A 13,386-nucleotide genomic window follows, 5' to 3' on the forward strand; every position below is an offset into this window, starting at 1 on the left:
GGAGTAACAATTTTAGTCTGTGGCTTGTTTGGGGCCTGTCTGCAAAGGGGCTTTTCCACCTCAGGTGGTTTAATAAATACCCTGGTCCAGTCTGCACTCTTCTCTGCAGCTGTGGCACCAGTCACAGGCCCTGGGGAGCACTCCCTGCATGCTCCCCCTTTAAACTCACAGCCACCCCATCTCCACACTTCTTATTTAAACCCCAGCTCGCTACCCTGCCTGCCACTGCACAGCTTCCCCAAGAAAAGTGATTTTCCCACAGGCTGCTTCTGTACCATGAGTCCAATCCTTCATCTGACTTTATGTCCTGTCTCATGGGGTCACAGAACTCAACTGTTCACAGTGCAATGTATTATTCGCTCTCACCCTGCAAAGTATCTGAGAGACAGGGAAGAAAGGACGTGTCTGAGGCTGCTTCCACAGCCCAACAGGATCCTTCCCAAGGAGCACCGAGTTGCCCAGCCACGGCAACCCCAGGGGGATTCCCTAACCTCCTCAGGCTCAGAGACATGGGTGCTTCCAGGCCCTACTATGTTTTAAAGTCAGGTTCATTGCAGAATAATTTCCATGCAGTAAAATGCACCCTTCCACTGAAGCGTACAGTTCAGTGAGTTTTGACAAATGTAATAACACCTGTTGGCTTAAAATCCACCTGTTACTGATGCTCTATCAGACTATGCTAAATCATCCTGAATTTCCAGAACAATTAAACCTGTTACAAAAAGTCTCCACATTGTGGACTTTTGTCTTATTCCTTAATGTGGTGTTCAACTCATCTTCTTGGCCACCAGTGTGAGTTCACACGTGTCACATCCACAGTACCACCCAGTGTCTTGACATGTCTAGCCCCTACCAGCCTGATTGGCAGGAAACCCAGGCTTTCCACAAACCCGTATAGGACAAACTGCCTACTCCATGTGCCCTGAGAACTGTGTACGACCTTCACCTTCACCACTTGGGAGGAAAGTGAAAAGCCAGGGTCCTCCTTGAGTACTGGCCCCAGGGAGCCACACCAGCTTAGCATCCCAGAGGCCTGGGTTGGACACAAGACATGGTGCTGCCTTTAGCTTCGGGGGTATGGAGCTGGAGGAGACGGTTACTGATGGGAATCTCAAAAGAGACTGGGGAAAAGGAGCATGACCTTGGCTGAGTTTGGGAAGGGAGGTGGTAGTAGGGGATGCTGAAACCAAGAAAATAAAAGTGAGTCATGAACAGCAGGATGGCCTAGGCTGTGACTTCAGCCATTTAGCCAATGCTACTCAATCTAGGGACAATTGTTTTACCTTTACTGCTACCCCTCAGGTTAGGCAAGCCTGGACAAACACTTGCTACACTGAGAGATTATCTCTGCTTGGATACCGATTCTCAGGATGAAGCCCACATCTCTAGTGAAATGCTAAAAACCTTCAGGAGGTAAAAAAAAAAAAAAAAAAAAAAAAAAAAAAAAAAAAATGCAAGCTGTAGAACTGGTATATTTTTCTCTGTCTTCTACTGTTTCCCTTTCATTTTCAAAGGCAACAAAACTAGGAGAGCCCTTCTGAAAGGAAACACCTCCTACCAAACCATCAAGCCACACTTAAGCCTTTACAGGCAAGATGTGGGAGAGCAGAAAGTAAAAGCAAGTGGGTTCTTTCCCTTGCAATAGCAAGAATCATGTGGCTTTTATACCTGTTGATTAGTGTTTCCATCCCTGGAGGAACTGGTATATATTTACCCCTTTTAGCAATCAGCCACTCCACTGGGAGAGATTTTGCAGATTAGATGAACCCCTATCATCGAGCAGGAAACCAGAGGCTAAAGAAGTTAGGTAACTGATAAAACCCAGATCCTCTAAACTTTACACTCCCAGTGCTGCCAGGCACTCTCCAGGCTGACAAGTCAGCACTCACCCCATCCCAACAGGTACAGCCCCTCAGAAACCAGACGGGGAAATTATGAATTTCACCTGCCACCATGCCATGCAACTCTATCACTCACAAGCCATCTGACGTGGCATTAGCAATCCCAGACTTTAGTCTTCACTCTCTAGGGATGCCCATTAGATGTTGCAGTTCTTCTCTTGGCACCTAGGCCACCTGGGACATCAAGTCCAAACCACCATCATATTATGCCAACCCGTGCCACCCAGGCTCCCCCAAGAGAGGCATATGTTTACCAGTGTAGCAACACCTGCCAGTCACTTTAAACATGTTGCCTTCTAGCACACAGAATGGTACACGCTTCTAGTATGCAGCATGCCAACGCTTCTTCCAGCACACTGAAGGCCAGCTGATCACAGATGAAATTCCACCTTTGAGATCTTATGTGATTTCCTTGTACCACATCCCTACCCTAGAATTGAACTAATTTGCATCATCAGTTTTACCTTACATTCTTCATCCAACAGGTCCAAGATACCCAGCTTGGCTTCAATGAGGTCGATACAAGGTTGGTTATCATAAAAATCAATCAGGGTCCAAGGGATCTGTTCCTTCATGTATTCTTCTTGCTCCAGTTTGAAAACATGCTAGCGCAAGTAAAAAGGTCACACGAGTGAACTGCAGGCACACCTTAACATTCACCTCCCCCAGGGGCTCAGTGAGTTCTGGGTTCTGGAAGACAGCAGAGAACTGCCAGATAAGGTTTGGATGCTAAGTCATAGTTATAACTGCAGAAAAGCAAAGTTAGGCGATTCCTCATGCCTGGGTGAACACTTCCTGGGGGCACTTTAACAATCACCTGAGTTGCCGTATTCCCATTCAATCACAGGAAGCCCTGTATCTGGCTTGCTGTTGCTTAAATACCCTAGACACCTAGGCTCAGAGGAATGGGAGTCAAAGCCAAAGAGAGGATCATTTCCCCTCTCAGCACAGTTGCCCCCATTCAGTTCTCCCTCCTGAGCAGTGGAGAGCCCCTTCCAAAAGCTGGAGGTACCACCAGGAAAACCAAGGCATATCAGGAAGTAGCCAGGGCCCACCCACCTCAGAGGAAGAGAAGTGGCCTGGCTGTCCCTCCCAGAGGAGTCTCCCCCATCCCGGTACCCCCAGGTCTAGAAACCAAGCCTACCGAGTTGAACTGCTGCTGGAGCTTTTCATTTGCATAGTTGATACAGAACTGCTCAAAGCTGTTTACCTCAAATGTCTCAAACCTACAGAATGGAAAGAGAAGATAAGAGACATCTCCTTTCAACAAAGGAATCACTGGGACTTCAACAAAGCTGCTCTGACCCAGGTCTCCCCCGATGCCACTACAGAATCCCCATTGTCTCATCTTGTGTTCAGAGAGACCACTGTTGCAGATGTTAGCACTACACAGAGCCTAATTAAAGAACATGTCTATTTTCAAAACTAGAAAAAGTAATGACAGCAGGAAAATTTTGGAAAAGAAAGTTTAAAAAAGAAAGTCAGCAATGATTCTATCATTCATATTCACCACCAGTTATATCTTGGTGGGTTTCCTTTTAGGAATTTCGCATTTTTGAAAAAAGTCAGAACTATGTAACGCTTTACTTATTTAATTTTATTTATTTATTTATTTATTTATTTATTTATTTATTTATTTTGAGACACGGTCTGACTCTGTCACCCAGGCTGGAGTGCAGAGGCGCAATCTTGGCTCACTGCAACCTCTGTCTCCCAGTCTCAAGGGATCCTCCCACCTCAGCCTCCCGAGTAGCTGGGACTGCAGTCACACGCCACCATGCCGAGCTAATTTTTCTACTTTTTTGTAGAGACAAGGTTTTGCCATGTTGTCCAAGCTGGTCTTGAACTCCTGGGCTCAAGTGATCCATCCACCTCAGCCTCCCACAGTGCTGGGACTACAGGCATGAGCCACCACACCTGGCCTTACCTTCTATTATTATCATTTAACATTCCATTGAAAACACTTCCCCACACCACTGTTCTGAAGGCATCAGTTTTAACATCTGTCTCATCAACCACTGTATAGATCAGGGCCGTGGTCTAGACCTGGGAATTGCAATGGTGTCCAGGTGAGGGGACAGGTGGTGCTGAAATTCAGTCAGACCCCTCACAAGCCCCAGAGGGGTGTGTTCCATCCAGAGGGGACACCTTTTCTTAATTCACACAGGTGCCCATGAGCTGGCAGTGGCCCCCACAGAGATGCATCATCATTTAACCACACCCCCAGTGAGGACATTTTGGTTCTTTTCTCAGTTGTTAGCTGCTATTAGTTTTGTGACAAATTCTTTGAATTCATAATTCTTTCCTTAGGATGCTATCCTAAAGAAATTACCATGTCAAACAGTACCACTTTTCTTAAAAGGTAGAAGTAAATTAACTCCTGGAAAGGTGGAACTAATGTTTGTTATGACCCCACCTCCAGCCTCACAATGTACGAAAGTGTCTTGTTCTTCTAATACTGGTTAACAATATTTTGTTTTAATCATCTTTATTGAGTTAGCCTTTACACACAGTAAAATACACCAATTTTAAGTGTATATTTTCATGCATTTTTCTTAAATTTTTTTTCTCAACATCTGTTGATGGGTGATGCATTTTTGATAGAGAATTTTTAGATCGAGATGTTCAGTGAATATGCAAACACAGATGGAGGACATTTTCATCACCTGGAAAATTTCCCCATGCTCTATTCGGGTCAGCCTCCAGTGTTCTCCCCATCTGGTCCTGCCCCTCTTTACTGGGAGTCTGGGAATGGTAGTGTATCACAGCTCTTTGGTCAACTGTGTAATGTTAGCTTTTTAAAGTCTTTGGTTCCTTGGAACATAAAAAGTCTGAATTTTAACTTATCATTACTACAGCTCAACATTTTTCTGTCTGACTGTACTAGTCATTGTACTTCGTGAATTGTCTGATGCTTGGTCAATTTTGTTGGATTTTAACTTTAAAAATGGACTTACTTGAGCGCTTTGTATCTTAGAATATCAACACTATCATTCATTGCTTAACTCCAATGTGTGCAATATGGCCCAATCTTTGGGTAGGGGAAGGTGGAACCGTTAGAGGGGAGGATGGGGGTCATGATACGCAGCGTAGTGGGCAGAGGCAGGGGTCCTCCCTCAGGCCATGCTGGCTACGCCAAGGGGTCTGGAATTTACCAGGCAGCAGCAGAGAGATTCTGAAGGATGTCAAGTTAAGAACTGACAACCTGACCTGTACCTTAGAGACCGGCAGGAGAACAACTGTGAGCCGGGGGAGGGTGTGCAAGCCTGGAGGCACGAAGGTGAGCAAGGTAGTTCTTACTACAGTAGGAAGCCAGAAACATCCAGTCAGGGCCTGACGTACGCTGCTGGTGGCCAACCAATAGAAAGGTTCTGGGCATGATGGAAGATGTGGATGAGAGGGCCTCAAATGACCAACTGGATGTGCAGATAAGACCCAGGCAACAGGATGGATGTGGTCACACTCACTATGCCGGCAACATTATACACACATTGGCAGCTTTAGCTACAAATGCTTGCAGCCCACCTTATATGCTCCACAGCAGCATCAGGCTGAGGGGTGAGAAGGGCAGAAGCCTATGCAGAAGAGATGGACATTTTCCACCTCTTCTCATTCACACACACTTCTTTTCACATAAACACACTTCTTTTCACACACACACACACACCTCTTCTCATTCTATACTGCCCAATGCACCAAATGGGCGGCAGTGGCCCCGCTAATGAGAGCCCACAGAACACTAAGCCCAAGTGCTCCACGAGTTCTGAGTAATGCCCCCAGCAGCCAAGAGTTAGGGCTTATTATTAATCCCATCCTGTGGCTGAAGAAACTGATGGGCAGGGAGACTGAATAAGCTGTGCTGCCCAAGGCCAGAGAGTCCGTAGGCAGAGGCAGTGTGTGAACCCAGACAGTCTGATTTCTGAGACCACAGTCTTAATTCAGAGAGGAGGAGAAGTTTCATGAAAAAGGAAAAACAGATGAGGTGGAAGGGCTGTGAATATGGAGGATGATGTCCTAGAAGGAGGTATTTGAGCTCATGGTGAATGGGAAAGGGCCAGTAATACCAACGAGGCAATAGCGATGGACACAGGCTCCATTCAGCCCACTCCATGTCTCTACCCTTTCCATTCTTCAGTACAACTAAATTTTCTCAGTGTCATACAAAGTGTCATGCAAGCCCTTCCAAATAGAGCATAGTCCCTCAGTACCACCCCAGAGAGAAATGTTGCAGCTGGCCCTGATGGGGGCTGAGGATGGTGGTGGTGGAGAGAGAGCACCTGTGCAGAGGGACCACCACAGATAAAGGCATCAGATACCCAAAGGGGCCGGGCCGGTGCCCAGAATACATCAGGCTTCTCCCACCCTGGTGCTCACCTCCCCCATCAAGGTATAAAACATGGAGGAGTAGGAAATCATTTAGAGATTAAATGAGTCAACTGCTTGGAGACAAACCACATTAAAGCACAGTCTTTGGCCATGCCCACGTGTGAGAAATAATTCTAGGTTGAAAAAACAAGATCAAAGATGTAAAGTGTATGCTGGGATGAAGGAGGCCACCCCTGTGCACTCCAGACCAAGCAGGAGAAGCACTGTGTCTGCCAGTCACTGCCTTGAATTGGGGCCCTTCCAGCCCAGATGATAGTCTTAAAGACTGAGCTATGTCCCTTAGAACCTTACTGCCTTCCCCAATCCTCCACCCTGAGAGAGGCTGCTGATGGCAGCCAAGCCCCAGAGGAAATTGAATTAATAAAACCTAGGTGGGAGATAAAAGAGCCACCCCAGCAATTGGCCAGATAATAGCAATTGGGTGTGCTGGCAGAGCTGTGCTAAGCTCCACAGAGGATTTAAATATCTCAGACTTGTCATTTTCTAAAGGTTTACACTGGTAGCACTCCACAAAGAACATTCTCATTAATTTGAGATGGCCTGAAATTAGCTTGTAATTTTCCTATTTCTAAGATATTATCTGGTAACAATTCCTGTGCCATCTAGCATAATTACTTAAATGCCGGAGGCCCAGAAATGAATGAGGGGCTCGGGCAGCTTGGGGAAACATCTAAAACGACAGACCTCAGAAAGCCACAGTCGGGGAGATTGGGTAACTTTTCCTTTACAATGGAGTTATATTTATAGTAATTCCTCCCATCATCAGAGAAGACTTTTTAAAATAAACACAATGAATCAATTTATAGTTCACAACATTAAAGTGTCACAAAGAAATTTATATGCTAAAAAGAACTGAATTTCTCATGTAAAATCAATGTTGAAAATATTTAAACCAGAATCCTTGGGCCGGAGGAAGGTCAAAACATAGAATAAGAATCGATGCTGAAATGTGGCATCTGGTCTTTCGATGGCACAATGATCACACTGTTTCCATTTCTATTTTCATAGTCGAAAAGTATACAATTTCCTTCTCATTCTACCTTAACTTCAGAGTGTAGTAAGGGACACAGATGCCTCTACAAATAAGGTAGTGTCCGTTGGAAAGTGAAACTGCAATAAAAAGTCAATTAGTCACTAAGTTAATGATCAACCTCCTTGAATCTCTCACTCCATGACCTGGAGAGAGAACAGAGAGGCAGTGAGATGCTTTGAAGATTGGGAAACTCTACGTTCCCCTGGCACAGGTCAAAGGAACTAAAATCTCCTAGCTCAGCCTGGTCTTTCCAATTTATAAAGCTCACTCTCTAGCATTCTGCCTTTGGTAGACTGAAAAGATGGACTACAGATTAGATAAAGACAATAGCTTCCAGGGAATGATTATTAGAAGTCACACAGAAAATATAACGTGGAGAAATTCTCCCTGGAGAAGCCTTTAAAAGCAGGGCCATCATGCATTGAGGTCAGAGAAATGATCCAGACATCCTTTCAAGGTCCCTTTCCATCTTGAAGCCTATAAAATCTCACAAGGCCACCCTGGGTCTGTCAGAGAGGCCAACGCTTCTGATCTCTTTACTGAACAACCTCGGGATGCTGGCTGTACCTTGGAATGGTGGGGCCTGCATTCCGCTCAGGTGCTTCTCTGTGCCTAGATGCCCCCACCCAGCACTAGTTTTTTTAGAGAGAACACAATCCCAGGCACTGTTCACACCCCAAGGCGAAGGTCAGTTATTCTTCTTGAGGACCTAAATCCACTCAGTTTGCCAAATGCTCCAATTCCCAGCTTGTCTTCAGGCCTGAAACTCCAATGCAGGACAGTAAAACATCCACTATATGGCGATCCTCTCCCAACCTAACAGCCAACTGTCCCAAACTATGAAGGCTGTAAAGATGAGCAAGTCACAGTTCCTGCCCAGAAGAGCTACTGGGCAGATGACAGGAAACTAGTACATGAGAGCCTCCCCAAGGAATAGAAATTGTATGTGCTGTAGGCTTTTAAAAGACAATGAGGCCATAGTGTTCCCAAACCAAACTGAGGGTCGGGCTGCTTATTCTTGTGGCCCAATAACAAGATGCAGATGAGCTGGGGAGGAAAAGAGTTTTTACTTTCTGCAATCAGTTACAGGGAGAAGGCCTGGAAATTATCGCCAGCCCAACTCAAAATTACAAAGTTTTTCAGAGCTTATATACCTTCTAAGCTGTATGTCTACATGTAAGTGTGCATTCATCCAAAGACATAAGTGATTAACTTCTAATCTATAACTAAGATCTGAGTCTTGAAGACTTTCCTCTGGAGCCTCAGTAAATTTACTTAATCTAAATGGGTCTGGGTGCCGGGGTGATTACCCTTATCTTGTCTCCTGCTAAATCATGGAGGTTTGGGGAGTTCCTTCAGGCCCCCCAATAAACTTGTTTCTAGAGGCCTGGGGAGTTTCTTCAGCCCCACAATAAAACTTGTTTAATCTTAAACGGGTCCTGTTAAGAATTCATTCCTTATTTTGTCATGCTTTAAGGCCCAGGAAGGGCCTAGGCAAGACTCTTGGTGGGCTCTTGTTACATTCCAGCCTTTGTATGAGGGCACTGACTTTTTTAGCTTTTAATATTTAACTTAACCACTCACTCAGTACTGAAACAGTTGCTATAGAGGCCTGCGTTAGTGAGACCTGGACTGCCACATAGTGTGGGAGTACTGGCATGGACAGAGAGAAAATGGAACTTCATCTGAGCCTTGGAAGCACACAGTGGTGTCAGGCTCCAGGCACACTCCAAAGGGCCACCTCAGAACAATTCGGGAAGGTGGAGCCTGGCTTTAGAGCCCTCTTGAGCTATGAGGCTTTCCTAGGAGGCTGGGAGACTCCAGGGTGAAGCCAACAGCTTCCGATGATCTGCAAGGTTTGAGAACACTGTGGCCAGCCATGCATGTCCTCCCTGAAGAAGGCATGTCCAGGGATCTTCTGGGCTGTCCAGGGCTGAGACACTGTCACAGGCTGAAGGGTTAATGCAATCCCTGATTTCTCCCCCTCCATTTTCTGTGAAACATTTTGATACTGGCTAGAGAAGAGATGGGTAGCCTCCAAATAATTATTGCAGCTTTGAGGTTATTTATGTTTATTTTGGAGAGCGAGACCAAGAAAACTAAAGCAAAAGAATATTTTTTCCCCACCAAACAAAGGTGAACAGTGGGTCTAAGAAGTTTACTTAAAATATATCATTGTAGTCAACCTACAGAACGGGAGGAAATATTTGCAAATCATATTTCTGATAAAAGATTAATAACCAGAATATGTAACAACTTGTAAATGAATATGTAAAACTCATTCCCCCTGCTCCCACACTGTGGCGTGTACTTTCATTTTCAATAAATCCCTTCATTCCTTCCTTGCTTTGTGCGTTTTGTCCAATTCTTTGTTCAAGACGCCAAGAACCTGGACACCCTGCACCGTTAACAACACAGTGCTGGGATTATAGGCATGAGCCACCGCGCCCGGCCTTAAAGGCATTTTTAAACATACCATTAAAGAGCACCGAATAGAGATGGATGCTAATTTATTATTAGGAAGTACCACAAGAAAGTAACAGAGGACTGATGAGGATATAAAATCCTAGGAAATCCTATGTCCTGCTTCCTGGGGTCAAAACTTCCCCACCTTCTACCCCATTCTCTCCCCAGCTGTTCCTCAGCAGAACACATGAATCTGTTACAGCCTGTGTTGCTCCCAGGCCAACTGTCCTCAGCAAGAATGGGCTGGCCATAGCCAAAGCCCTCTGCTACCTTGGCATCTTGAAGGTTGAAATCAAAGACAAGTAAATGTGTATTTTTCCCAAATTGAAGCCATTTATTTCTTGTTGCCTCAAAGAGAGGATAGGAACAAAGGATTAGAGACTCAAGGGGAGGAGAGGTATAAAGGATTACAGACTGCAATTAATCAGGCCTAGAGAGGCAAATGCAGGTTAATGCAACCTGGAAAGGGAATCCCAGCCAAAAGCTGCCAGGATCTCCCCTATTAATTTCCATACCTTACCTGGTCAAAAATTCCCTGAAGGCGACTTCACAGATCCTTGGTTAAGGTGAAGAGCTCAGCTTGGGGTGGCTAAATTGTTCTGAGTACTGCTTGCTTTGCACTTTTTGTGGAGCTGGGACAGAGGAGCAAGATGTAGGGAAGCTTCCACCAGACACTGGGGGTCTGGAACCATTCAGAAAAGCCTTGGGGAAGGGCCTCTGAGCAGAGCACTCACCACAGTCATGGTGGAAGCAGCTGTGGCCCATGCTAATTTGTTTAGAAGCCCACAGCCTTTCTCTTCTACAAGCTAACTATGAGTCAGAACACAGAGATGGGGAGAAATGTGTGTATATGATGCTGGCGTGTGTACTGCTTGCTTATAGAGAGAAGTGAGTGTGTATTCACTCTGGCTGTGAATTCTGTGGTAACATTTAACACATTTATAGGAAAAAGTGGAGTGGCTCATGTTTGGTACAGAATTATTTCGGTTCATGAATGAGCTTCACTGGCGGGCCAGGAATGCCCTAGATAGGCACTGCAGCTCATCCGGGGACAGTTATCCCAGTGGAAGAAATCAGTGGCCACTGGTGGGGTCAAGGGGAAGAAGCAGCAGTTCCACTCTCATTTCCTAGCTTTGCCCATTTCCAACCTGAGAGGGAGGCAATGTCTCGTTCTTTTCCACTTCCTGGATGTGGCTGGCTGTATTCAGAAACTCATCCCAGTATTCTTTCTGTTCTCTCTGGACTCCACTTTTGCCACTCTTGCTCAAAAGAGACAAGGAGAAGTGAGAAAATCAAAGACATCAGGTCAGCCCCAGGGCATCCTCTATGGGTACTCAGGCATCCCCACACCCCCACTAAGAAGGAGTGAGACAATGGACAGATGGTCTTCTCCTCCAGGGTTTGATGGCCAGGGATATGAATAGAAAACTCAAAAAATAAACAACGCTTGGGTTTTCTTATGCCACAGAGGATGAAAAGCTCCTTAGAATCACTTCCCATAGTCATGAATAGAATAAAGCCTAATGACTGGAATGAGTTTGAACTGGGAAGGAGGTGAGTAGAGAGGGCGAGAAGTGGGGCTGAGTGTGATGCCCACTTCCAGGTAACCAAGAAATGACCACATTAAAAAACAAAAAAGGCAGGTTTGGTGGGTTTCTGGAAGGTATGTGAAGTCCGAGGGAAATAAGGCAGATAAGACACTGTAAGTGGAAAGGGGCAGATGACAGTAAACGGCTCACACATGCTATCCCAAGTTTCCACCCAGGGTTCTGTGTTGTTTTCTCCCAGATTAAGAAATGATATCACTGACCTGATAGATTAGAAAGTACCTCCAGACTCAAGCCACCTGCTCTTCCGTTAATTTGTTGATTTTAATCTCCTAAGAGTTCTCCTAAGAGTTCATTACATACCCTCTCACCAGAAAGACAGCCTGGGCCAGTCCACATTTGTAAAATTTCTTGGTGAATCAGACCATTGAGTAGCATGCACTTCCATATTTAGGGCATGTATGTAAGTGCTTTCTTGGCAACCAATGGCCCAGGCACACAGCTAGCTTGTTCACTCTGAATTCCCTTGTATCTAACTTGTTATCCTTAACTCAGAGAGAGTGTGAACTCAGCACTGCATTGAGCTACAGAGGAGTAACTGTGCATGGGACTTATTTGTCTCAAGAAGAAGAGTCACTTTTAAAATATGACAACTTTATAACAAAAAAAGTGAATTGGTTTCTGAGAAAGAATGAAGATTAAGAAAAAAACAACATAGCATGCCCGGAAGAAAGCACAAAGGGTAGGAAAATTCCCAAGAATGGCCTTATGCTGATGGCCCTGTATCGGGACCCTGCCCTCATGGAAGAGCTGTCAGATAGTCTCAAAGGAGCCCGGAGGCCACTCTGAGATGAAGGAGACACAGGTGAGGAGCTGGCACTAGGAACAGGAGACCAAGTCCTCCAGGTTGCCACCCCATCCATGGAAAACTATTGTTTTCAAACCAGACAAGCCATCCTTGCGATCTATTTCTCCCCTTTGGGCAGTCACAGGATGTAAGAGAAAACAAACAATTACAAAAATTAAATGGCAAATATAAACACAAAATCCCAGCTTGCACAAACCGGGCTGACATCTGCGGACTCAGCAGCCCCACGAGCCCAGCTCACGGAGGCCTCCTAAGAACAGCAAAAAACCCAGCGGAAGATCACAGGGAAGGAGTAAGCAGACTCTTTAAATTCAAGGCACTGTTAAGATGATATAGAAATACAACAGAACTGAGGCATGGTATTTTATGTAGCAGTAGTAAGGAAATCATAAAATTTTTACATGCTATTGATGAGTCTGCATGTTAATCTTCCTAAATCAAAACCTCAGTAAAATTATATCCTTCTACAAGTGGATTAAGGGAATTGGGTCAGCTTGGGTTTCCCCAGATCTTACTTGGAAGGTAATACCGAAAGGTCAGTATTTTGGGATATCCAATTACCTGAAAATACTCAAAGTAGAGAGAACAACACATAATTAATGATTGACAATGAGACTGGAAATTCCCAGAGAGCACACTGTTCTATGCTCTCCCAAGAGCAACTACAAGGGCTGAGCACAAGGCAGGCACTCGATGGACCAGAGGAGAAGGGGCCTGCCTGGGGTCATGCAACTGAAGGCCTGGGGAGGATGCCTCTTCTCACCTCCCACTCTCGGTGATTCTCCACTGTGTGCTCCTTATCAGCAAGGAGGTTTGCCTTCATACTCTGCTCCTTCCTCACATCTTGGTTGCACTCCTGTTCCCAAAGGTGCCTCCCTCACTTTCCATATTCTTCCCCTGTTTACATGATCCAGTTCAAATCTTAGCTCCCACATAAAGCTTGCCCGACTGTGCAAGCGTGTCCTCTCCAGCCTTGAAACTTGTACAGCACGAAGCATCCAAACCCTCAAATAGACCCTTCCACAATTTCTTCTGATGCCTCTTATGTTACTTAACTCGTGCATGAGACAACTCCTTCAGCATCTTCCTGAGGCCTTTGTGATGTCAGAAATCACAAAGATTGTCTTCTTTCTCCATAGCATGCAACATAGTTCAATTTGAAACCCAGGGATGAGCAACAGCATC

General features: G+C 45.3%; 1 protein-coding gene across 4 annotated transcripts in view; it reads right to left on the bottom strand.

The window, feature by feature from the left end:
* The window catches only part of MYO5B (myosin VB), a 371,041-nt gene that overhangs the window by 134,526 nt on the left and 223,129 nt on the right, over nt 1–13,386 (bottom strand). For all 4 annotated transcript variants that reach the window (XM_003953284.6, XM_016933688.4, XM_054671932.2 and 1 more), the window contains 2 exons: nt 3,046–3,127; nt 2,366–2,506 (listed from right to left, as the gene is read on the bottom strand). In XM_003953284.6, the coding sequence (XP_003953333.4) occupies nt 2,366–2,506; nt 3,046–3,127 (223 nt within the window). The remainder of the gene's footprint in view (nt 1–2,365; nt 2,507–3,045; nt 3,128–13,386) is intronic.

This window comes from Pan troglodytes, chromosome 17, assembly GCF_028858775.2.
Source record: "Pan troglodytes isolate AG18354 chromosome 17, NHGRI_mPanTro3-v2.0_pri, whole genome shotgun sequence".
Lineage (NCBI taxonomy): Eukaryota > Metazoa > Chordata > Mammalia > Primates > Hominidae > Pan > Pan troglodytes.